General features: G+C 47.0%; 1 protein-coding gene across 6 annotated transcripts in view; it reads left to right on the top strand.

Annotated features, from left to right (window-relative positions):
- The window catches only part of Kank1 (KN motif and ankyrin repeat domains 1), a 203,411-nt gene extending 182,734 nt beyond the window's left edge, over positions 1-20,677 (top strand). For 5 of the 6 annotated variants that reach the window (XM_052762153.1, XM_052762154.1, XM_052762155.1 and 2 more), the window contains 9 exons: positions 8,223-8,417; positions 9,026-9,134; positions 10,228-10,476; positions 11,938-12,025; positions 13,897-14,116; positions 16,246-16,388; positions 16,842-17,042; positions 19,027-19,125; positions 19,648-20,677. In XM_052762153.1, coding sequence (XP_052618113.1) covers positions 8,223-8,417; positions 9,026-9,134; positions 10,228-10,476; positions 11,938-12,025; positions 13,897-14,116; positions 16,246-16,388; positions 16,842-17,042; positions 19,027-19,125; positions 19,648-19,710 — 1,367 coding nt within the window. In that variant the 3' untranslated portion in view covers positions 19,711-20,677. The remainder of the gene's footprint in view (positions 1-8,222; positions 8,418-9,025; positions 9,135-10,227; positions 10,477-11,937; positions 12,026-13,896; positions 14,117-16,245; positions 16,389-16,841; positions 17,043-19,026; positions 19,126-19,647) is intronic. The other variant, XM_052762156.1, reaches the window with a different exon arrangement.
- Positions 20,678-25,480: the final 4,803 nt, after the last annotated feature.

The raw sequence follows: 25,480 nt of genomic DNA, 5'->3' as shown, positions 1-25,480 counted from the left end.
CAGTGCATCATGTGAATGACTGGTCCCTGCGGAGGTGGGCAGAGGGCATCCGATCCCCCGGACGTAGAGTTATAAATGGTTGTGAGCCATCATGTAGGTGCTGGGAATCGAACCAGGTTCTCCAAAACAGCAAAAGTGCTCTTAACCACTGAGCCATCTCGTCAGCACCACCCCCCTTCCCCTTTTAATCTCAAATTTTTGTATTCATAATTCTGGCTTGTGAATACTTTCTCTCTCTCTCTCTCTCTATCACACACACACACCCATGCACACCAATTATGCCTGTCCAACTAATATTTTTTATCAAGATAAATATTATAGGTAATTGGGGGGGGGGAGTATGATAAATTGTCAGGCCACGGTCATTCAAAAAATCAGTAATAGGCTCAATACATTATTATACAATATATACAAGTATTATACCCTGTCTGTAGACTTACTCTTTCTAGAGTTAAGGGTTTGATGATGAAGTCACTTGTCAGCTTGTAAACTGTTGTCTCTCCCCACCCCCTCCTAGACAGGGTGTCACTGTGTAGCCCTGACTGTCCTGAAACTCGCTCTGTAGACCAGGCTGGCCTTGAACTCAGAGATCCACCTGCCTCTGCCTCCTGAGTGCTGGAATTAAAGGCGTATGCCCACCACCACCCGGCTGCAAACTGCTGTTTTAACCACATCATCACACTGAATACTTTTTTGTATTTAAAATTGCACTGGGAGTATGTGATTGTAAGTCCTTTAGAAGAACGTGAAACATGTTCTCCTATAGTACCCCAGTGTGTGCTAGCTATGTACAAGAGTGCACGTATGTGGCCTGTGTTTTAGAAACACGCTTTCTTTTTCTAACGAAATTTGAATCACACATCATATTATTCCACCATGTAGAATCATGCTATCCCCCGCACCCCCTCCATGTTTTTTTTTTTTTCTCATCCAGCTGGCCATAAACGTTCTCTCAGGATTGGAGGGACAGTGTGTCACGGCTTTGACACAGTATAACTTGGTAATGACTACAGTGTTGTTTCTCTGGTACAGTTAAAATGGTCACAGGAAGTAGGTTCGTCCCTCCTCCTCTTGACAAACCCATACTGTGAGGATCAGGCTGGCCTTCTCCCGTCTAGGGTTCCAGGTGTACACCATCATGCCTGGCTAAGTAAGAGGAAGGAAATCCCTGTTGTTACCAAAAAATCTTAAGTAAGTTTTATTTTTTCCTTTACACCACTGGGAGTTATATTGATTTCTTTTTTTTCTTTTTTCCTTTTGGAAAGGGGAAGAAAATTCTAGACAAATGACTCAGAGTTACAAATACCCTAAAAATATCAAACTGGCCCTGAGCAAATGCAGCTAGGACTTAACTGTCTGCCACATGGTTTTTAGAAAATTCATCTTTTACACTCAAGGGAGCTGCTGCTGCTTAAACAGCCTCTGTGTTTGCAATCTTGGTTCTCTGGGGTTTGTTTAAAAAGTTTATGAACTTGAAGACCTCCTCTTCGCTGTGCAAGTTTGCAGGAGGAAATCTTGCCAAAAGAAGAGTGGGAAACGAAACTTACAGAATTCTGTCTCTAGTGAGCTGCCTCCTTGTTTCTGGAGCTACACCACTCAGTATCTGCTTTTCTCTTTGCATCCCTTTTTGAAAATGCTATAAGAGCATCAAAATAAGCCAGGCCAAGAGGTCCTGGAAGCCTGCAGTGTTTAGATGGCCTGGGGAGGCAGGGGTCTCTACTGGCCTGGGCGTCTGGAGAGCTGGCTGGTTCTCAGCCCAGGGTGTTTGCGTTTGTCTCTGCAGAGTCTGAGTTCTGTGTCTGGGTCAAATGAGAAGACTCACTTTTTCTTCCCCCAGCTTCCCTCCCAGCAGAATTTTTCTACGGAAGTAGCTGTGTCAATGGCTGGCCATCCATTTTAACTGAGGGCACTCCTCTGAATATAGTTAAACGTACTATCGCTACCACCCGTTACCTACCCCATCACTAATTAAACACTCCAGTTTTAGGGGCATGTTGGAATAAATGGGCTTAGAGCAGAGGGTTGTGTGTGTCTACCCTTAAGATGAACCCCGTTCCTTGCTAGGGAGGCTCTCTGTCACAGAGCTGCACCCCCAGTCTGTGATCACAGTTCCTTAATCTAGAGTCAGTCCATAACTTTGAATATCTTAATGCTTGGGCGTTTTGTTTTGTTTTCTAAAACGGTGCATAATTTTATCTGATTCTCAAAAGTGATAGTGTGGTGATCCATGCCTATAATCTCAATACTTCAGAGGTTGAGGCAAGAAGATCAGAAGTTCGGCTATGTAAGGAGTAGTGGGCTAGCCTGGTGTATATAACACCCTGTGTTGAAAACAGAAGTGATTTCTTCTGGACATGTTCTACTGGGCCCACACCTCTAATCCCAGCACTCAGGAGGCTGAGACAAGTAGATCTCCGAGTTTGAGATAGCCTGGTAATAGTGAGTTCCAGGCTGGCCAGAGGGACAAAGTGAAACCCTATCTTTTTTTCTTTTCTTTTTTTTTTTTTTTTTTAAGAGCTAGTTGAGCAGGATTGAAGAGATGGCTCAGAGGTTGAGAGCACTGGCTGCTCTTCCATAGGACCTGGGTTCAATTCCCAGCACCCACATGGCAGCTCACAACTGCCTGAAACTCCAGTTTCAAGGGATCTGACACCTTCACACAAACATACATGCAGGAAAAACACGAATGCACATGAAATAAAAATAAATTATTTTAAAAAAGAGCTAGTTGAGCTAGAGAAATGGCTCTACATTTAAAGGTGAGGGCTTGGGCTAGAGAGAGAGCTCAGTGGTTGAGAGTACCTACCGTTCTTGCAGAGGACCCAAGTTCAGTTCCCAGCACCCGCATGATGGCTCACAGCCATCGGTAACTCCAGTTCCAAGACATCCAACATCCTCTTCTGTCCTCTACACCAGGTGTGCACATGGTACACATGCATACATGTGCACAAAATACTCAAAATAAAAATAAGCAGACCAGGTGGTGGTAGCGCACGCCTATAATCCCAGCACCTGGGAGGCAGAGGCAGGCAGATTTCTGTGAGTCTGGGGTTAGCCTGGTCTACAGAGTGAGTTCCAGGACAGTCAGGGCTGTTACACAGAGAAGCCCTGTCTCAGGGGGGTGGGGGTGGGGGGTGGGGAGACAACTTTTTTTAAGTGATCCCTCAAAGATTGAAATTGTAGGCCCAGGTCACTTGACCATTTGTTAATGATCTTGGGAAAAGGCATTCATCTATGAAGAGAGATCTTGAAAGGATTTACCTCTGCCCCTCTCCCTTGGCGGCCCTTCAGTTAACACTTGTTTGAAAAGTCTGCTCTTGAACTGTTGGTCTTCCTAAATGGTGATTAGTGAACTGCAGAAGTGTTCTGGGAGAAGACACTGGCTTACTGTGACACTTACTCTGACTGAATCCGGAAGCATATAACTGATGTCAGGCTAAGGGCTGGCGGGTGGTAATTTTCAAGAAACACAAATGGCTTGAATTCCTGATGTCCACAGCAATGGCAAACACAGTCACTGGCACTGAGTCTTTTCCTGCGTGGAGAGTCATTCATACTTCAGCAAAAATGTTTAGACTCTGTACTAGCCCCCCATCTATTCATGCTGATCAATAGTTGTACATTAAATGTCAGCTCTATATAACTAAGAGATATATAGATGTGCCCTGACTAAACTGGCCCCTGTCTTGGGAAGCCAAGACACATGTGGCAGAAATGTGAATGGTCACCCGTGGAGATAATGTTAGGCAGGTTGAAAGTGCTCAGGGTTCAGCTGCGGTCAAGGCCTCCAAGGTCAGGGGAGGAGAAGCGGACCTTTGCTTCTGTGGGAGGAGCCGTACAGGGCACATTTTAACTCAGCCTTAGTTAATGCAGCCTGTCAGCCTGGGATTTCTGGGTCAAGTCATGGGAGGGTATGTAATTAAATGTGGGTGGGGTTTGTGGTGAAGGAGAATCTGATTCTTAATCCATTCGAGCATTGTCATTTCTGAGTGAGTGCCCACTTTCGATGCATGCTTAGCAGCCGTTTGAAGTGTTCTCAGGAAAATAACACAATGCTACTAGAAATGACTGAACTGTAGCTTTGCCCTGTCCCTGCTCCATGGCTCCTCTGGCTGGAAGTAACTGTTTGTGTTGCTGACTGCATGCCTCCTCTGATTGGGGCAGAGTTCCAAGAGGAAAGGTCCTGCTCCTCCATCCACACGCACTTTCCCCGCAAAGGGACCTCTGTCAGAAATAAAACTCTACTGACTCTTCCTTGCGCCAGCCCATGCACCAAAACCGCGGGTCCCTGTGTGTGCCCATCCACTCCCCAGGAGATTCAGAGTTACACAGTTACACTTTGGGGGAAACACCTAAAGACATGGATGACCTCCACTGTGAATCAGAAATTAGGATTCTGCTCATTCTTGACCGGGGAGCTAAATGGTCTTTAAAACCCAATCAGAACGAGGCGGCAGTGGCACACACCTTTATTTCCAGCACTCGGGAGACAGAGCCAGGCGGATCTCTGAGTTCGAGGCCAGCCTGGTCTACAGAGTGAGATCCAGGACAGGCACCAAAACTATACAGAGAAACCTTGTCTCGAAAAACACAAAAACAAAACAAAACACCCCAATCAGAATGCTAAAGCTTCAGCACCGCAGCTCCGCTGCCGAGCTGGCCACGCTGTTTAGAGCTGCGTTTTCTAAAAGCAGCTGGAAAAACTAGATAAAAATATGGGTTTGCTTGCCAGGGTACTGCAGATATCTATGAACAAAACTTTCAAAATTCACCTTAGTATGTTTTCAAAAGCCGGGAGAAATGTCACAGAGGAATTACAGGGAAGGGAGCCCTGTAAAATTCTCCTGACCCTAGTTTTCATGGACTTATTTTCCTTATTTAGTACTTTGTTTCTAATGTTCCCAAAGTTGAGACTAGTATAAGACAAAGTTTACATTTTGAGTTACTTATTTTTCAAATTTTTCAATGTAGTTTGCCTTCTATTAAGGTTGTCTACACATTAAATCCTGTGTGCACTTGAGGACTAGGATTAATTAGAATTAATGCATTGAACGAATGCTTTTCACTTTCCAGAACATCAAGATTTCTGTCCCTCACTGTCCTTAGTCATCACCAACCTGGCCAAGCCCTAAAATGAAGCTCATGTTTGATTGGTATCCATGACCACTTTAAATGAGTTAACCACAAAAGCCATCTCGAAGCTGCCCGTTCCTCCTTCAGTCTTTTCCCTGATGGTGCCCGTGGGGGCCGATGCCACCCAGTGGGTATCTGGAACACCTGGGCTGTAGGGCCAGAATTCTCGAGGGTGTTTTAGGTCACCGCTCTTGCATTTTGCTATCGTTAGGGTAACACGTGATGTTCGCTATGGACTTCTATCTGGTGGTCCAGGCCTGTTAATTAAACCACCAGTTTCTTCTAAGACTCCGTACACATGCAAGTTGATGAGTTGAGGCTGAGGAGGCATGGACTCTCAAGCTGTAGTTTAATCTTAATCTAATAGTTCTCAATCCTGGCTGCAGAGCAGAATCATGGGGAAAGGTTAAAAAAAGTACTGATTTCACACTGGGCGTGGAGACAAGCCCTGGAGAGGCAGAGGCAGGCTTCACTCTGAGGCCAGCTGGGTCTACATAACACATTCCAGGCCAGCAAGAACTCCATTACGTAGTGAGACCCTGCCTCAAAATAACGATGATGGTGATTCCTGAGCCCACCAGCACATGGTAGCCCTTTTCTGTATTTTTAGAAGTCCCATCCCCTCATGTACATGATTTCCGACCATGACCAGGGTTGAAATCATCTCACTGGACTTTGGTGGCCATGCTGGTTTTGCCTGTGCATCCCCACTTTTCCTCCGTTCTTCTTGCATGTGGCAGTCCTTGGTCAGGGCTTTATGCTGGGGCAGGTTTCACTCCATGTGATGCCCATGTCTATAGAAAGGGCCTTGTCAAGCTCGGGGAGTCACGTCCAGGCCGTTCAAGTCCAGCCAGTTTGAACACCACCCAGAACAGATTTTTCCAGAAGCTTAGGTAGCAGTCCACCCTGACGTGACTAATAAGGACTAGTTTGGTGCCTGGTGAGCTTGCCTTACCTCAAACAGCATCTATGACTTCCGGGTGAATTGCACAGACACTTTCCAGAGGACATCTGTTGTCCAGCACTGTTCTAAGCCCTGCAGAGGACCCAGATACAGATGCAGCAAGAAGGGCTTCGAGGAACCTGCCATCTCGGGAAGGGAATGCACAGGAGCTGAGGATCCAGGGTGGGGAGTGTTTTGTTTGCACAGTGAGAGCTAAAGAGCAATGGTAGAGAAAGGGGGGGCTTTCTAGAATGGTGCTAGAAACACAGAATTAAAGGAAATAGGATTTAAGCCACGTCTCGGAAAGTGCGTGGATAGAACTAAACATAAAAAGTGGCAGGATGCCAGGCTAGTGGACAGCTTGCTGAGAGAAGACTGCGCTGTGGTCACAGCACCACATGGAACCATAAAGGCTGCACAGAACTGTCTCGTACGAGTGCCCTGCAGCTCATGCACTAGTTTCCTTCGCAGACTGTGATGCCAGCTGCTCCTTCTGTTTTAAATACAGCCGTCATGAAAAGCCTTTTATTGCTTCTGTGCAGCCTTCGAATCACATCTTTGGAAATCAAATGGCTAAACCAAAGTGATTTTGGAAACAGCTGACCCATGCTTAGTATGGATTATACACAGCAAACTTTCTGTACTTAGTATAGAAAAAGTAGTAAGTATTTGAAAAATTTTAATCACCATAGCTCATTCATTTCAGTGGAGTTTTACTGATTAGTCTTCTATAAAGGCATGTTTGTGTATATTGTTCTGTTTGTTTAGCTGGGCATAGTGGCGTGCGGAGGCAGCAGGCGGGATCTCTGCGAGTTTGCGGCCAACTTGATGTGTATATATAGAAAGTTCCAGGCCTGCCAGGGCTATATAGTACGACCTTGTCTCAAACAAATGTATACATCCATGAATTTCAGTTTATTTGCTTTTCAATTTAATCTTACATTATCAGCATCATTTCGGTGTCAGTCATATTGAGAATTCTGTGGTACATTAAATTACAAATATTATTTAATCGAATTTTCCTGCTTTGGCCAGTGAACAAATATGAAATGCTTCACACATAGAGAAGTAATCGAGTAAACATGATGAGAAAAAAAGTTGACAGGGAAATAGTTCTAAAACTCATTCTGTCCCTAAAAGTGGGACGGAGGGATGAGAAGAAGGATGTGGCCGTGTGGAGATGGGGAGAAGGTACTCCAAGCGGAAGAGCTGTCAGGAAATGAGGGGTCCCAGCCTTAGCACCCCTCGGCTGCGGTCCCTTTCCCCACAGAGACCACAGGAGTAAGGGACTGAGGATGGAAAGCAAGGTGGTGCCCGGCCACGATGCCCCGTGTGTTCTCCGTGCTCTGAGGACTCCGTCTCCCAAGCTTCCCTGGTGGGGGAGCTGCTCTGTAGATCGTGTCAGGTTTTTTTCTCCGCTGAAGTCTGAATGGTGTTGGAGATGGGTGGGGACATGGTTTCTGCCAGATGGGAGCCACAGTAGAAGGAAGAGATGCTTTGTGGCTCAGACGACGAGCCTTGTCAGGTCGGCACTGTGGTGACAAGGGCAGAGCTTAGCAGTCATTGAATAAGGTCTTGGAGGTTTCAGTCTAGGTGACGTAAATAAGTGGTACAATTTATTCAAAAGGGAAGCACGGGGGTCACCTGAGAAGAGGGTGAGTTGTGAGAATTGTTTTTTAATAATTAAAAAAAATAATTTACTTAAAAAAATTTTATGGACATTGGTGTGTTGCCTTCATTTATGTCTGTGTGAGATCCCCAGAACTGAAGTTAGAGACATTGGGAGCTGCCATGTGGGTGCTGAGTATTGAACCCAGGTCCTCTGGAAACACAGCCAGTGCTCTTAACCAAGCCATCTCTCCAGTTCCGCGAGAATTTTTTTTTTTTTTTTGGTTTTTTCCGAGACAGGGTTTCTCTGTGTAGCTTTGCGCCTTTCCTAGATCTCGCGCTGTAGCCCAGGCTGGCCTCGAACTCACAGAGATCCGCCTGGCTCTGCCTCCCGAGTGCTGGGATTAAAGGCGTGCGCCACCACCGCCCGGCTGAGAATTTTTTTTTTTTTTTTTTTTGGTTTTTCGAGACCAAACGACTTTTAAGTGTGTTGTGCGGTCCTCGTACCACATACCCACACTCTTTTCTTTCTGAACAGGGAATCACTTGGAATGTACCAAGTGTGGAAGCCTTCGGTCGGGAGGGCTGTTACATGTGCCAACACCCCAGCCTGAGCAAGAGACGGGAATGGCGGAAGGGAAGCTCGTCAGAGGCCGTGACCAGTTCCCCACTCAGGGAAATACTCTGCCCCCAGTGAACCTCACAGAAGCCCAGATAGCCACCGGCCTCTATGGTAAGTCTCCTCAGAGCTTGGTGTTGGGTTCTTGACGGCACTGCCAACATTCCAGTTGATGATTTATATGTTGACCTGGAAGACAGGTTATATAATTTTTTGGCAGCTACGAGGCCTAGAGTATCTTTAACAGAAAGCATGCTGTGTAGTCTTAGCTACAGATTATGCGCTGTACAAACAGCCTTCCAATCTTTCACATGCTCGCATGCGGATCCTGCCACTCCTCCCCACCCCCAGGTTATCTTAGCAGAAGAAAAAGTATACCAATATCCCTACCTCAGTGCCTAAGTGTTTTTTAAGGGTGAAATGAGACACGACGTCACTTTATAAACATTACAGCCTGGTGTAAATGCCCCTTATCACCGGTTTGTAATGTCTGGGCACACTGATAGATTTTTTTTTCTCCCATTTAAAAGAACATTATTAATAGAATGCTGAATTAGTTTCTCTGTTTGCACACACTTTGCCAATGGGTTTCATGAAAGGTTTCTCACACAAGCACTCTAAGATCTACATTCACCAACATGAGGAAAGAATGCCCACTCATGTAGCTTGTATCATTTCCATCAGTTTTCATCACTCTGATTCACTTTTTCTTTTTTTAACAGTATGTCCAAATAACGAAAACACACTGAAGTCCATCATGAAGAAGAGCGATGGGAATAAAGACTCGAACGGCGCCAAAAAGAACCTTCAGTTCATTGGCATCAATGGCGGGTAAGGCCAGTTGGTGGTGTGGGAGTGCTAAGACGCCTGTCTCCTTTGCCTCCTGCCTACTTAAGTCACGGTCAAGGCGCCTGTTCTGGGATGCTGCCACATCCTGATGACAGAAGATTCCCTCCTCAGAAAGGTGCACCTGGGCTTCTTCTCTTCTCTCCTCTTGCTCTCCTTAAGGAATGTCCCTCTGTCAAGGGTACCCACTGAAAATGAGAAAGTGACATCTCCTCACCTCTGACCTGGAAAAAAAACATCTTCCGCAAAACCCAGCGGGGTTGCTGCTCTCCCTTGGACAGTTGTGCTTGGCACATGTTAGAGTACAGGAGGGAACAGGAAGAGGCTGGCAACCTTGGTCCAGGGCCCAGTGACAGTCATCCACTTCTCCAGAATGGATTGCTTTTGACTTAGCTCTCTGTGATCCTGAGCAGCCCTAGCCCCAGTTCTCTGCTTTCTAAATAGAATAAATACCTCGTAGTCTTTGGCCCAGGTGGTTGAGCCTGTTTGGCCTCCTACAGTTGGATCAAAGCAATTAGTCAATTACTCAATAAGAAAGCAACAGGACAGCGTTGGGTATTTATAGTGAGGTGGCTACCGAGGGAGGCTTAACATGATGGCGCATGTTTTACAAATCTTCGGCTTTAGTGAGTGATGTTGCCCAGAAGATTTCAAAGGACATGTGAGAGAGGAGCTGTTGGTTACTTACATCATGTGTTCACCTTGGCAGCGGGAGAGTGAAGGGGCAAAATTAGGAAGGCTGGGGGGGAAAGCAACTTTTCTATGAAGTCCCTTTCCTCTCAGTGTATCCTGAGCTAGCGCTGTCATGGCTTTTTATTATTATTATTATTATTATTATTAAACCAAGTGGTATATGATAGCAGTCAGTCGTCAACGGGAGATATCTCTTTGAAGTCAGAACCCACTGTAAACCTACCAAGCTTTCAAGTGTAGCTCCTACTTGGAGTTTCTAAGTGCAGGCTCGAAACCACTGGCGAGGTGTCCACAGTCAGGCAGCGGCTTGCCCTTCACAGGGAGGTCTGTCACTGGGTCTTCGTGGGGACAGCGGGCATCTCCTGAACTCCCAATTGCCACCTAGGTATGAGACAACTTCAAGTGATGATTCCAGCTCAGACGGAAGCTCTTCTTCCGAGTCAGATGACGAGTGTGACACCATTGAGTATCCTCCCGAGGAAGAGGAGGAGGAAGAGGAGGAGGAGGAGGACACCACTCGGGGAATGGCCGAAGGGCAGCATGCAGTTAATGTTGAAGGTTTCAAGTCTGCCAGGGTGGAAGATGAAATGCAGGTTCCCGAATGTGAACCTGAGAAGGTGGAAATCAGAGAGAGGTGTGGTACATTCCCCTCCCCTCCCCGATTCCTCCCATGCGTGGTGTGCTTGGGTAATAGAACTAACTGGTTCAGGTAGTTGACAATTGCGTCTGTGTGTTTAGTCGCCTCTGTGTCTTGGAGGCATGCTCATCTGGTCAAGGAACTAATAAATACAAGTGCAGAGTATGGCCTCTTTCAGAGCTCTTAGTGTAGCCATGAGAACAGTTCAACTCATAGTCTCCTTCGTCTGCAGATACTTTAACTCTGTGCTGTCTAATTTGGCATGTGGACCTGCTGCCCACGATAGCATCCACTGTTTGAACATACCACCTTGTGTACAAAGACATATTTGACATTTCTGATGACCAGCACACTATTTAAGATGATTTTATCTGGATGTAATGTCAGAATTGTTATCACAGGACCATTGTGTGTGTGCAGAACAGGAGTTTAACCTCAACCAGAAAATTCTATTAACTGGAAGGGTGATGGGTATCAGACACATGTCTCTGTTTCATTGCTCACTGAGTGATAAGGAACACAACGGTAGATGTGGGGCTGTCATAAGTATCAGCTGCAGTAAAATCTCACCTACTCGGGTTGGCTAAAACATCATCTGAGAAGTGGAGTGAGTTTGTGGCACCATTAGTAAGTGTGGACTTGTTGCTTATAAAATGAGAAAAGATGGAACCACCAGAGTGGTTTTTTTTTTGTTCTATGAAGTATAAATTGGACCATTTCAGCAAACGTTTGCTCTATTACATTTGTCAAATGGAAGCCCGTTGTCAACACAAGGTAAGTGTTTCCAGAGGGCTGGAAATGTCTCCTTAGTTTCAAACAGCTTTATTGAGATATTACCATGTCATTGGATTTGGGGCTTTGCATGTGTGTTGAACAAACACTTGAGTCACGAGATGTGGATTTAGCATAACAGAAATAGAGTAAATTAGACCTCTTTACTCCTTAAGAGTAATATACATAATATATATAAGCTATATAAATATATGTGTATATACATACATATATATTTTTTAGAAACAGAGTCTCACTGTGTAGTCCTGGCTGAACTGGAACTCACCATGTAGATCATGACTGACTTAAACTCACAGAGATCTGCTTGCCTTTGCCCTCCAAGTATTGAGATCAAAGGCATGTATCTTGACACCTGCCCAAGACTAAGACTATTTTTAAGAACTTACAATAAAAGGAATACAATTTTCCAAATGTTATTTTGTAATGCCCTAAAGGCCAAACTGATATAGCTAGAAGTTACCCTTACGCAAAGACTTTCATGGCAAACGTACTGGCTTTGTGTGGTGATGTCAATCATCAGTGCCTGGAGACGGCTTCAATCATCATGACCTGCCTAGGCTGGCTCATGGCCCTGACCTATTCAATGGTTGTGGGCTTTCAGATAAAAATCACTTTTACTTTATGGCAAGTCCTGAGTTTTCTGTATTTTTTTTCCCTCCCCTTTAGGTATGAATTAAGTGAAAAGATGTTGTCTGCGTGCAACTTACTGAAAAATAACATAAATGATCCCAAAGCTTTAACCAGCAAAGATATGGTGAGTCCGATGATAGGAACAATCCCCAGGCTATGCAGCATCACCGAGGTGTACCACGGTCAGGGATGTGGCAGCCTGGCCCTGAGCTGTTGTATGCATGCTTCTCCGTGAGCCATCCATTTCTGGCATAGCTGGGGGAGCATCGTACTGCCCAGCTCAGGGAACACGCTGTTTCCCTGAGGCCCAGCTTCCGCTATCCTTTACCCACCCTGTACTTGTCTTGGGGTGGAGGCATCTGGGAGGCACATAGTTGGCAGAAAGAGAGAGAGGGCTAATTGCAGGCCATCTTCTTTCTCCATGTTCTGCTTCCTACCCACAGAACCTTTTGATCCAAAGAACAGCATCCCAGAACTTTTGAAAAAGCAAGTGTAGTTTTTAGAAGAGACGTATCTGGGCTGAGGTCAGCATTCCTTTCAGTTAGGAAAGTACATATTGGGTTCTGGTGTGGAATGCAGACGGCCACTATTTTTAAACAGAAAAATAACCGCACTGTCATTTCACGGTTGGAGGGACACAGTATAGGGGCTGTGATTATCATAATGGTCAGGAATAGCACCTCACAGGACACGCAGGTATTGCTGCGGTGGTGGCCAATCTGGTGTGCTGCCGGGTGACTCACCGCTGTGCTGACAGCTGGATCTGCAGCTGCTTGACCTGACCAGGCCTCTGATTGGCAGCTCCATCTTCAGGACATTGTGAAAATGTGGCTTCTTGCATTAATTTGATAATAGCATGGATCTGAGTCCTTGCATGTCAGCAGGTTTAGTTCATCTGAGGCTGAGTCATCTAAGTCAGCATTTGCTGCTCGGGTGCCTTAGCAGGCTCTCAGGAGTTTGGAGCTCTGAAAGCAAAATGAGACCTGAGGAGTTATCTAATCCTCGGAACATAATTGGAATGCTGTGGGCCTGGCACGTTACGTTGAAAGTTGGCAGTGGCTGTCACAGGCTTGGACACGAGTACACAGGAACGTGTGCCCATGAGACCACACAAGCCAAACCTCACCCCAGTATCTGTGGCCCTGGGAGATGTGTTCCTAGGGCCTGCAAGATGGTGCAGTGGGTCAAAGTGCTTGCTGTCAACCTGACGGCCCAAGTTTGAGCCCCAGGACCCATACTGTGGATGAAGACAGCCAACATCTGCAGGTTGTCCTCTGACTTCCACACATGCGTGTGATCTGTGTGTTGTGCGCACACACACAATAATAAATGGATATGGTATCTGTTGAGTACCAGCTACCATGTCAGCCTGGTATTAGATTATTTCAGTTGGCTCTTTGAGACAGGCCCTCACACTGTAGCTCAGGTTGGCCCGGAACTCAGTATATAGCCTAAGTTAGTCTCACCTCCCAGCCTAGTGCAGTGGGAGAGTTGGAGTTAGTCAGTCTGGGTCAGAGGCAACTTAGTTGTGAGTGGGCTAAGTTCTAAATGATTCCTATGAAAAATTTGCTTGCAAGACCAGTTAGTTCAGGAAACACAAACAGCTCAGAAGTCCAGCCAGGCCTGATGGATACTAGAAAAATGAGGGGTTTTGTTTTGTTTTGTGTTTAGACATGGGAACTGAGATGCAGGATAAGGAAGATCCCCGGGGTCATTTGTTCCTAAGTAGCAGAACTGAACCTTGGGAATCTGGCTCTAAACCCATTTGCACATTGTTATATGACCTCTTTCTTAACGATCCCAGTGTGGACAAACCAGAGGAGAAGTTCAAGTTCACTGTTTGAAGCTGCTCTTGGGGCACTGGGTCTCTCTGGCACTTGAGAGCAGATGCTGAGAGCGTGCACTTTGACTGTAAAAGGCCTAGTTGCTTGGGCTTTCGCTTGCGCTCCGAGAGCGCGCTATAAATAGGACTAACAGCGACTTGGTGTTTGGCAGAGGTTCTGTCTGAACACCCTTCAGCATGAGTGGTTCCGTGTGTCCAGTCAGAAGTCCGCCGTGCCAGCCATGGTGGCTGACTACATCACCGCTTTCGAGGCTGTCTCCCCGGACGTGCTCCGCTACATCATCAACATGGCGGACGGCAATGGGAACACCGCCCTGCACTACAGCGTGTCCCACTCCAACTTCCAGATCGTCAAGCTGCTTCTGGACGCAGGTACGGAGGCTGCCCTGTTGCTCCTCCAGGAACGCTCAGGTTGTGACTTGTCTTCACAAAGCCAGGTGACCCATGCCCGAGCTCTTGGGCCATCCTAAAATCTTCTCATTGCTTTTCCACGTGACATGGCAAGAATATCGTTCTTGAGTCATGGGTGGGAGGCTTCAAGTGCACCAAGCCTGGGCAATAAAGAAACCGAATCCAGATCTATTTCGAAAGGAGGTTTTGAAGATATTCTTGCTGCAGGTCAGCTGTCTTCAGATGAGGTGTACTCCTGCTAATAAGCATGACTCACATTTGCTCCTTGATGAATCATACGGGCTTGGCTCACAGGCTTTTTGTGTCTGTGACCACTTTATTTGTCCTTGTACGCCAGCCCCTGTGTGGCCCTACAGAAGTGAGCGGTTGCTCAGGAAAGCGACTAGCAAAGCCACACTAGAGTCATCAGGGTTCCTGCCCCACTCCACCGCTCCTGAAGAATCACGGACATTAGTTAGTGACAATAGTGAGGACTTGCCATCCCACAATGCAGCCCTGGGTCACGTTATGCATGAGGTGAGAGACCAATGTGCTTCAGTGGGGCAGCCCCTAAATCACTTCCCTCCTCAAAACAGTATTTTTGATATGCCACTAACACAGAATTCACAGTAACTCAGTCTGGTGAGGACATAATGTTAGCACCTGGTTTCTATGGTGAAATTGTCCAGTTTCCTTTATTGCCTTTTGGTGTAATGGCCTGATAATATGAGCAAAAAAAAAAAAAAAATCCCAGCATGATTATCATCTGTTTCTATTCTCAGTTTCTGACTTCCCTTTTCTTTTCTTGGTGTGGGGGTGGGTGTGGTGTTAGAGCTAAGTCCCGAGGCTCTCTGCATGCTGGACAAGCACTCTGCAGTGAGCTAGCTCCCAAGGCTGCAAATTCTCTATTTTCAGTGCCCATGTTAGGGGATAACAGCTTCCATCTGATGATGGGAAGGAGTTACAGGCCTCCTCTCCTCCAGACTATAAACAATAGCTGGGGATATTGTTAAAATAGGACATGAATAATAATACCCAGGGAAGCTGAGAGTGTGATTTCAGCATTACTCTTGGTTTTTCTAGACAAGGTTTCTCTGTGTAACAGCCCTGGCTGTCCTGGAACTCACTCTGTAGACCAGGCCAGCCTCAGACTCACAAAGATCTGCCTGGCTCTGTCTCCTGAGTGTTGGTATTAAAGGCATGTGCCACCACCGCCTAGCTCAGCATTACTCTTGAAATGAATGTTTTTTCTGCCCTCAGAACTCTAGAATGTGTATCTTGGTAAATTGAATTAATTCTGTTGTTAGGTGGTTTTAGTTAATTACTTCATTTACTTTGTTTTTAATTGCTTACTGTTTTGAGTAGATTTTTGGCTCCATAAAATGTCATTCTGGGTGCTTCAGCATGGAAAGACTGAAGAGCTCAGATCCTGAGGACCTTGGGTACATGTATGTACCCACTTTGCTCCCAACAGACTTTGCTTACTATACATACGTCCTTCTGTACATCCTGTTATGTCACTATGAAATGGAGTGGGGTCCTGACAATTTTGTCCTCATCCCATCTTAAATGTTTAACTTGACACTTGCTCCGTGTAAAGGCCACTTCCCACTACTCTTCATCCTGGTGCGTCATTAAAGCCCCGGAACACTTCTGGAGAGTTAAGAGAACAGAGGAGCGGTCACCCGTGGGACCAGTCTGGTAGTCCTTGGCAGTATCTTAGAGGACTTACTGCGTTAATATTGTTCTTACACCTCAGGCCCTAGAGTCAGAAGCCGTGTGACTGAGTTTCTGAACATGTGCCTGTCAGATCCCTCAGTAGTGCTCATGCTCCAGAGCGAGTACACTTCGAACCTCCTCGCACACCACCGAGCTTTCACACCATGGTCACCAGTTGCCGGCAGGGCACACTGTAGTAACTTAACATCCCTTCTGCTGCTGCCAGCCCTCTGGGACAGGGCATAAAAGCATTTCCTTCGCCGGGCGGTGGTGGCGGCGCAAGCCTTTCATTCCTAGAGTACTTTTCACGGGGCTCTTGTGAACACCACCACACTCCCAGTGAACACTTGCAGCTCTACCTGGCTCTCCCTAACCAGGTTCCTTTCTTGTAGACGTGTGTAACGTCGATCACCAGAACAAGGCAGGGTACACGCCTATCATGTTGGCAGCACTGGCAGCCGTGGAGGCGGAGAAGGACATGCAGGTTGTGGAAGAGCTCTTCGGCTGTGGAGACGTCAACGCCAAGGCCAGTCAGGTTGGTGTCTTGCTCACAGCGCTCGCCGTCACTGCCCTGGCCAGTGTCTGATGTGACCAGGTTGACGGAGCGGCGCTGCCTCAGTCCCACGTTGCAGATCTCTCCCGACTTTGCCTGGGCTCTTGGGCAGCTTGCAGGGAAACTCCAAACATGCTCACATACAATGGACCCTACCTGTGGAGGGTCCTCACCATACACTCATCGCCTGCGGACTCCAACTATCTTGCCGTCTTGACTTTATGCCAGACCCAGAGCGCCGAGCTTACACCTCTCTGGAACCTTCTCCCTTGCTCTACTGAGACATCCTCAGAGCTCTGGTGAAAACCCGACTCCTCCCAGTGTGCTCTTCCTTAGCTCATAGCTCCGGTGACTTTGTGTGTCATCCGCTCCACCCCTCCCCCAGCCTTCCTGCTCAGTCTGTACTTCTGACTCTAACCCTCATTTCTTTCATAGGCAGGACAGACAGCCCTCATGCTGGCCGTCAGTCACGGGCGAATAGACATGGTGAAGGGCCTTCTGGCCTGTGGGGCTGATGTCAATATCCAGGATGATGAGGGCTCCACTGCCCTGATGTGTGCCAGTGAACATGGGCATGTGGAGATCGTCAAGTTGTTGCTGGCCCAGCCAGGCTGCAATGGCCACCTGGAGGACAATGTGAGTACCACTGGGGCCTCCACAGGGGCGGGCGGGCGCAAGCCCCCTCTTTCCTGCTCCGTGTGGACTGGTGTTGGCATCCAGGCCTCTTCCTTTTATAGCCCAACTGAGCAGCATTTACCATGTATAGTCTGACAGTGCATTAGCCAAAAGCAAAAATAAATCAATGGACCTCAGCCTTGAGTTCATAAAAGGAAGGAGGTGAGAACCAGTGTCCCCTAATGGGAGGAAACAGATGAGCCCTACAAAGTATCACTCGGTGGAAGCCGTGTGTGAGCAGTCTCCCAGTAGAAGTTTGGGTTTTATCCCTTGGATGGACCACATAACCACGCAAATGCAGTGTCACGGGTGAGCAACAGTGGCCTGTCACCATGGATATTCTCTGACACATGAGCCAGGAAGTCCACGAGCTCTCTGGCTGTTCTGAGCACATTTTCTCACTTCTGCTTGGTCTGTTTTCATCATCACCAAATCGACCTTCTCACTCAGCTCCGGGTCTGTCCCACTCCAAGATAAGCCTTGCTTGAGAACCTTCTGAGACAAAGAGACCACGCACTTGCAGGCAGAAAGCACAGGACTAGCACTTGGGCTGTGGAACCAGTCCAGGGTCACAGAGGTCAAGCCAAGCTGGTCCTGGTTTTGAAAGTTTCTCTCTGCAGAACACAGGTTCAGGCCAGAGCTTCCTTCATTTCAAAACACCATAAAGTTAGAGGGAAAATATCCTCCTTTGCCATAAATTTCAGACCCTGCTGGGCTCACTCCAACAAGCAAAGCAGGGGAGGTCTTCACTGGGTAGAAGGGCAACCTCCTCCCGCCTCCAGGGAGCATGCAATTCTCTTCACTTGCTCAGGGAGCGAGAGCTTACATTTTACCTTTTCCCCACTCCAGTCTCTGTCCTCGTGTCTGGGAGTTCGTTCAATTGCTTTCTTTCTGAAAACTTGTCTCTTGGTAGTAAGAATCTTTACCATTGTGGAGACTTCGGAAATCCTGGCTAACCAGCTAATTGCCCACGTCCTTATCCACACACAAGGAAGACACATCCATCTGACCTCCGGAAGAAAAGCTGCTCCCTGGATTCACAGTGTGGGAGGGCAGGGTGCTAATATTCAACATGAGAATCGTTTCCTGTTGCTGTGACCAAAGGAGAGCCCTTCCTTCAAAACCAGACAGGAACTAAGCTGTACTGCCCTTTGCCTTAGTTCCTTCATATCCATTTCAGGCCCTGCAATTTAATAAAAATCAAACAATTAACAAAAATGTTTCTTTCCCATAAGCAATGTTTCCCCCCTGGTATTTCCACAAGATGCATGCATGCATGGGGCTCGCTGCCGGGGTGGAGTGCTTATATGCGAACGTGACCTCTAGCGTTCAGTAGAGGTGCTCTAGGCTACAAGATCACAGCTTCCTCGTCCAGAGCAAGGCCGAGGTGTTTGCAACTGGCTAGACCTGTTCACACACACCCTAGTTCTTGCCTGATCATTTGTGACTGTAAGAAAAGAGACCGAGATTTCTACCCCTCCTGTTCTTACTGCCCCTTCTGGAGGGTGGGACAGTTGGATAGGGGTTCTTTGTGGACAGCCTTCAGGGTTTTTTTTGTATTTTGTTTTTTTTTTTTTTTTTTTTTTTTTGGTTTTTCGAGACAGGGTTTCTCTGTGTAGCTTTGCGCCTTTTCCTGGAACTCACTTGGTAGCCCAGGCTGGCCTCGAACTAGCCTTCCGTTTTTAAGGATCCTGGTGTACACGTATCTCTTGCCAGCACTGATAGGCAAAGCCGAACTGAATGGATGAGTCTCCTTGTGCTTGGCTTCTTATGGGCAGAGGCTAGTCTCATTTATCTCCATGTCCTCAAGAAGGAAAGATCCAGAAGCACTTCCTGAGGGACTGACAGATGGCTGAATTAGAGGGACTTTCTTAGTTTTGTTACCTTCTGGCTGCTTGGCGTGTGAGAGATTCAAGCTGGCCTGTTGTTTTCCTTTCCTCTTTAGGACGGCAGCACCGCCCTCTCCATAGCCCTGGAAGCTGGACACAAGGACATCGCTGTTCTTCTGTATGCCCACGTCAACTTCGCAAAAGCCCAGTCTCCGGTCAGTATCGGGCATCCAACATTTACAGATAGGATGGAATCCACAGGCTGACAGGCCCCCTCTCCTAGGGGAATCGACAGGCCACAAGGGTCTTCCATAGATTCTGAAAATGTTTGAGCCCAGAGCTTCAGTCTTCCTCATTTCTATCCCATTGCCAGGAAAGGCTGGACCTCACTCATCCTGGGGGACAGCAGCTCTCATGAGGAGCTAATTCCATGCATAAGGATCCAAACAGCACAGGTTGAGCTCATGGCTACATGTCACTGTGTTCCGACATTATTCCTAAAGCTGTCAGTGGCTGCTCATCATTTACTCAGTGGGAGGCTGACGTGCCTAGACAAGTCCTGCTAAGCCTGCCTGGCATTTGAGCCATGCCTGCTGAGGGTGGACATTCGTCCCTCATTCTTAGCTAGAGATCGCCTGGTTCTGACACACAGGTGGTGGGTGTCAGCTGTGGTGAACCAGTGTTCTGAAGTCACTTAGTAACTAACCTCCACTTTTTTCCCCTTTCCTGATCTCTAGGGCACCCCTAGGCTTGGAAGAAAGACATCCCCTGGTCCCACTCACCGAGGTTCCTTTGACTGATTGTGTAAACATAGCCCTCCACATGTGTGCCACCATGAAGCTGCTAATGATTCCTGTTGGGGTGACAGATACTGAATGTATATGGACCATGCCGAGCTGACCAGCAAACAGAAGTATAAAGGAATAAGCCGAAGGCTGACAACTTTTGCAGGGAGAGCAGAGCTGGTGGGAAATTGCCAAGCTAGGTGCAGGCCGCCTCTCTAGCCCTCTGCCTTTGTGGGGCTTGGACCCAGCTCTGTGGCTGCTGAATTGGCTCCGTTATTTGCAATGGTAGGAAGCGGTAGTCTGCTTGACTAGGCCACTTCTACAGTGTAAGCAAGCGACAGGTTCTCTCATGACATTGTAGTTTCGAAATTTTCCACAAATACTTGTACTTACTAAATGTGGAACCATTGGGAAGCCCTTCCAGTATTTCATTCCCAGTATTCATTCATAGATTCCATCCTATCTGTAAATGTTGGATGCCCAATACTGACCGGAGACTGGGCTTTTGTTCATTTCTCTCTTGTCTTTTAAAATAAGAAACTCGAGATGACTTTGATCATCAGTGACTTGGCCCCCAGGCTCATAATGTCTGGCTTAAAAATAGAAATGAGCCCCTAACTATATAAACTTACAACAAGAAATATTTTCACAGCTGGTTTATCTAGGTGATGTATTATATAGCTTTTTATATAAAAGACTTCTATATGAAATTGACACAGCATTTTCAACTTTTATATTCCACAATAGTCATAAAGAAACGTGTAATGTTGCATTTTTAACAGCTGCCCACCTGTGTCTATATCTGGTGATAAAGGCTGAATTAGGTTAGAGGAGTGGGTTGTAAATGGGCCTCTAGGGAAACATAGTCTAGCTCTGTGTATTTCTATCATGTCACATTTACTTTGGTCCTGTGTATGTATTTAAATGTTTGAAGTGCCTTAGACTCTTGCCATATTTTCAAAATAAAATTTCATTAAGCTCTTTTGCTTGTCCCCTGATTTGTCACTGACAGCTGCCTGGCTCCCGTGACTTACAGCAGTGACCACAAAGGCTGATGGATGCTTTGGGCTGGGAGAACAAGAGCATGGTCTACCGGTCTCCGGCTCCGAGGGGGGCGGGTCTCTGAGGGTGCTTGAGTCTGTGACACAGGTTCCACATCCCCAGGTTGCATGTCACAAAGCTGAAATTTAAGACCTTATTATACATGCCCCTCTCAGCCCCGCAACCTTCAGGGAGCCTCTGAGCCGATTCTTCCAGATGCATGAGTGCTAGTCCTGAGCTAATTTGGGAATGCAGCTACCTACCAGTGGTTGGTTAAAAATGGGGAGAGGAAGCCAGGCAGACTTTTTTTTAAAGTTTTGGGTCTTCTAGAGAAACTGCTGGAGGAGTTGTGAAAGAAACACTGGGAATGGATTCGGGTCAGCCTGGGCCAGCTGCCTGCCCTCCACAGCCAGCCTGGGCCTCTGGGACAGAGATCCTCTGCTGTGAACTATAATTGTGAGGTCACAGAGACTGGACCCCCAAACTGCTCTCTCTTTCCCCTAAAAGATCGGCGAGCTCTGGGATTCTGACTACATTTTGGCTCAGGAAGTTATTAAAACCTAAGGCCCATGAGCCAGAAATGGGTGCCATAAATTAACGTGGAAGAGCAAGGGGCCTGTGAAGGGAAGTGACCTGAGGCTTTGCCTGTCCCTTAATGACTAAAAATGCCTTTTGAGCAAAGAGCTGTTTCTCAGGAGGTTTATAATCCTGGGGATTTTGTTTTACTAAGAGGTAAAAAGCATTAATACTGGGGCGGGGGGTGGGTGGGGGGTGGGTGTCTAGCTCAGTGGTGTTGTTTACCTAATTTGCACAAGGCCCTAAGTTCAATCCCCACCACTGACAAAAAAAAGCAAAAGCATATATATATATAGTAAATGAGAAACATGAAATGAACTCTTGTGCTCTGATAAAAACAAGTGCTTGCTTTATCTCTGAGTAAAGCCTTACACACTGTGTATCTAACCTCTGGGTAGTGCACGCTGGCCCGGGCCATGTTTGCTCTCATAACACTGGGCACCTCAAATGCTCTTTATCTTAGGATCTCCACACACTGTATACACAAGCCTGATTACCCCCATAGGTGAAGCTGTGGTTTATGGAAGCACAACTCTGTAAAGGGACTGAGAAAGGAGACTTGGGCAGCCTAAGGGAGGAGACGGCCAGCTTTATCTTCTGATCCAGTAAGAGACCAAACCTTTAGGTATCGCCCATTTCCTAGAAACCTTTGCCCTGGAAATTCCAGCTGAAGGCTAGAAGTTGCGCTAAGACAACAGGACAAGCACAGTAGAACTTTGAGATCCTGATATCAAGAAAATGACACTGACAGTGTGTCCAACCACCGTTAGAACATGTGATAGCTAAATTCCTCATTATGGGGAGATACTTGCTTCCGGAGAAATCTGTCTGGAACACACTGACTCACGGGCCCAAATACAGACAAGTGACAATCCTGACATCCTGTTAGTTGTCGGTACTCTGGGAGCAGTTTTTGCTTGTTTTTTTGATTTTATGTGCATTGGTAGGGTTTTTTGTTTTTTTGCCTGCATGCATGTCTGTGTGAGGGTGTCAGATCCCCTAGGACTGGAGTTACAGACAGGTGTGAACTGCCATGTGCATGCTGGGACTTGAACTTAGGTACTCTGGAAGAGCAGCCATTGCTCCCAACCACTGAGCCATCTCTCCAGCCCTGCTGAGATGAGTTTTATCCCTGGCTTTGTAAAATACTGGAACTACTATTGTGGACGTGTGAGAATCCTTGCAGATGAAGAGAAAATGGCTCTTTTTCCCTCCAAGGGAATAAGGAGCAACTAAGCACAACCCTTCTTTAAATCTCAGAGGCTCTAGAGGGCCTGCTGCAAAGGCAAAGACCTCTATGTGGAAGGACGTTTTCCATTCACAGAGCAGGTCAGGATTTCCTGGGGAGCTGGTAGAAGATACACATTCTAGCTCTCCCCTGGAATCTGGTGCCTTGGGTCCGCAAGCATCCCAGGCCACCCTGACAATTCCTTACCAATTACCAGACACACTGCACAGATGTTTTTGCAAGGAAGACAGGCAAGGTGGATGCGGTTGTGTCAAAACCAGGAACTCTGTACCTCTGCCGTACCAGGAGCCCATCCATGCTTAGTTTCTGTGTTGCCTGAACATGTGCAAGGGCATTTCTGAACCTCCTGGGATAGTTATTTATGGTAGGCCGGGAGCTGTGATTGCCAACCATACCATTTTTTTTCCATGTTTGGTTACCACAAGGCATATGACTGGCTGAGCAGGCAGGCAGGCTGCTCTTGGTATGTTTTCCAATTTAATCTTTTCCTTTCCCACTTCCTCATGGAGCTGGACTGTGTGGTTACTCAGGAAGGCCATGAACCTTTGCTCTGGCTTCGAAATAGTGATACTTTTCCATTTTCTTTTTTACTAAAAGCACTTTTTTTTTTTTAAGTCCTGACCCTTAGCAGGAAACAATTTCACTTTACATTCAGCAGAAGGAAATCACTAATCATAAGTTGACTCAGCTCTTATTCAGCATAGCTGTAATTTAGAAGCCAGCAGATTATAAAAATACATCCAAAGTGCATTTTGTTGGAGACGATCACCACAAAAGGATGTGGTGAGCCCTTGACCACAGTGCTCCAGACCTACCCAGGTCCCCGCTTCCTCTCACTGCAGGTGCTAGTGGTACCCTTGGGGCTGAGAGTTAACCATGAGCCCAGACGGTATCTTGAGCTGCCCACTCTGGATTTGGCAAGAATGCTGCGCAGAAGCTGGAAGGCCAAGTGCTGGCTTTGCATACTTGTACAGAGTGTCTGGTGCGGAAGACATTTGGCTAGTTTTGGGAAACCAGCTATATATACCTCTGCCTGAGCCTTAAGTCATTGGTGATCTGGTAGGCAAGAGGATGAGGAGTCTGCCCTTCGTTTTCAATTATGGGACCTGCACAAGAGGTACTCCTCGTGAGTGTTTAAGCCAAAACAAGCTAGGAGGGGCTTCCCTCTCCATATCCCAGAAGGAACCGGTTTCTGAGTCCTTGAGCCACCTGGAAGGGTGAGGCTGGGTGCTAAACAAAGAGAAAAGGCCTGATGTGGGTGAGCAGGAACTACTGTCAGCCATTCCCGGTGGCTTAATACCACAGAGGCCCAAGTCCCAACTGGGAGGTCCACTTGCTCCTCATGTGTCAAGCAGCAAAGACATCTGGCTTGTTAGGACACACTGGCTGTATGTAAATAAGCAGGAAATAAAGACAGTACCCACTAGCTAGGTTGAGTCCTTGAAAGCTTCAGTAACTCAACTCATCCACCCCCAGGCCTGCCTGAAGTAACACTTTCCAGAAAAATCCCATCTCCGACAGCATGCCCAGAAAGAAGGACCAGCCTCTGTGTTTGGGTTTGAAATGCCACCTGCCCGGACTGAGGGGTTCCAGTGTGTGACTGGTGAATACTAATTGAGTGAATGTGTGTAAAGAGTAAGACTATAGAAAGTCAGAAGAGAGTTGCCATTGGAGAGAAGATGCCTGGGGGTGGAGGTGGGGGACTAGGAAGGCGCTACCTAGCTGCTACGATGGCCACTTCCCACCTGTGTGGCGGCTGCAGCGTTTGATTCATTTTGCTGTGTACACTTTGTGCATGGATATTAATGTCAGGGTGTTTTTAGTTAAAAGCTTGGTCAAAGAAGATCTGGGGATGGATGGTTTATATCCAAAGGTCAGAAGCAAAGAGAGAGCGGGCCGCCATGGAACCTGTAATGTTAGTGACAGCTCTGCTCACCAAGAGTGCTCATGGCCACCCACAACCTCTGATTCTAGCCAGCCGGCTGTACTCAGACTGTCTGGTACTTTTAGTAAATGGAGCAGAGTAGGGTGTACCTCCCATCTAGTCTGAAGTTAGCTTCGGCCGTGTGATTTCCTCTGCCAACTCAACACGGGCGGAAGTAGTGTGCCAGCTCCAGGTAGAAGCTTTAAAAACCATCATAAAGGCATAGAGTGGACCTATGGCATGACTTATATTTTCCAGATTCATCTCAAGGCTGGTTCCTGGAAGTGGGCTGCTCTAACAAGACACTTAGCTGGTGTGGGCGGCAGGGAAGTTATCACTCGGGACTCCCCGACAGACAACACCGAATTTTAAATGAATCCCAGGAATGGCACACTAGTGACATCCTAGTTGTCCAGAGAGAAGGTCCTCTACTGTGTGCAGTGTGTGCCTGGGCCACCTGGATTGTAAGGTGGATTGGATTTTAGACTCTTACAACTCTAGTGCACATAGAATCCCCTTGTGGGTTCATAGACCAATCCCCAAGGTTCCAGTTTACATGGTCTAGGACAGGTCCAGGAATCAGCATTTCTACATAGTTCTTTGCTCATCCAGAGGCCACACTGTGAGCAGAAGACTCACTCTAAGTAGATTTTCCCTTCTCCTTCCCCTTCCCTTCCTTCCTTCCTCTTCAGCTGCAAGGGCCTGTCTGGAAGGACTCCTACAGGGCAAGGAGGACACCTCAGGATCCATATTTGTCACCTGGGGGTGTCTCTTTTGCATCTTTCAGAAAATAAGCCTTAGTAGTCACGATGTTCCCTGTAGAATTCGTGCTTCTCAATTGAAAGATAATTCTGAAAAGATGCCTTCTCCTATGACAAGCCTTCTTTTTCCATGGCTCAGATAATATAGCCCGTGTTTATAAACCCTGCATTCATCTACAGTGTGCTTTCAGAGCTTGCCCAGCGCTCGTGACTTAAAGTCAGAGCAGTCTTGTA

The sequence above is a fragment of the Peromyscus californicus genome, unplaced genomic scaffold (genome assembly GCF_007827085.1).
Source record: "Peromyscus californicus insignis strain IS unplaced genomic scaffold, ASM782708v3 Scaffold_4__1_contigs__length_199733344, whole genome shotgun sequence".
NCBI classification, from domain to species: Eukaryota; Metazoa; Chordata; class Mammalia; order Rodentia; family Cricetidae; genus Peromyscus; species Peromyscus californicus.
Note: the sequence above shows the minus strand (reverse complement) of the source record. Positions and strands in the feature narration are given on the sequence as shown.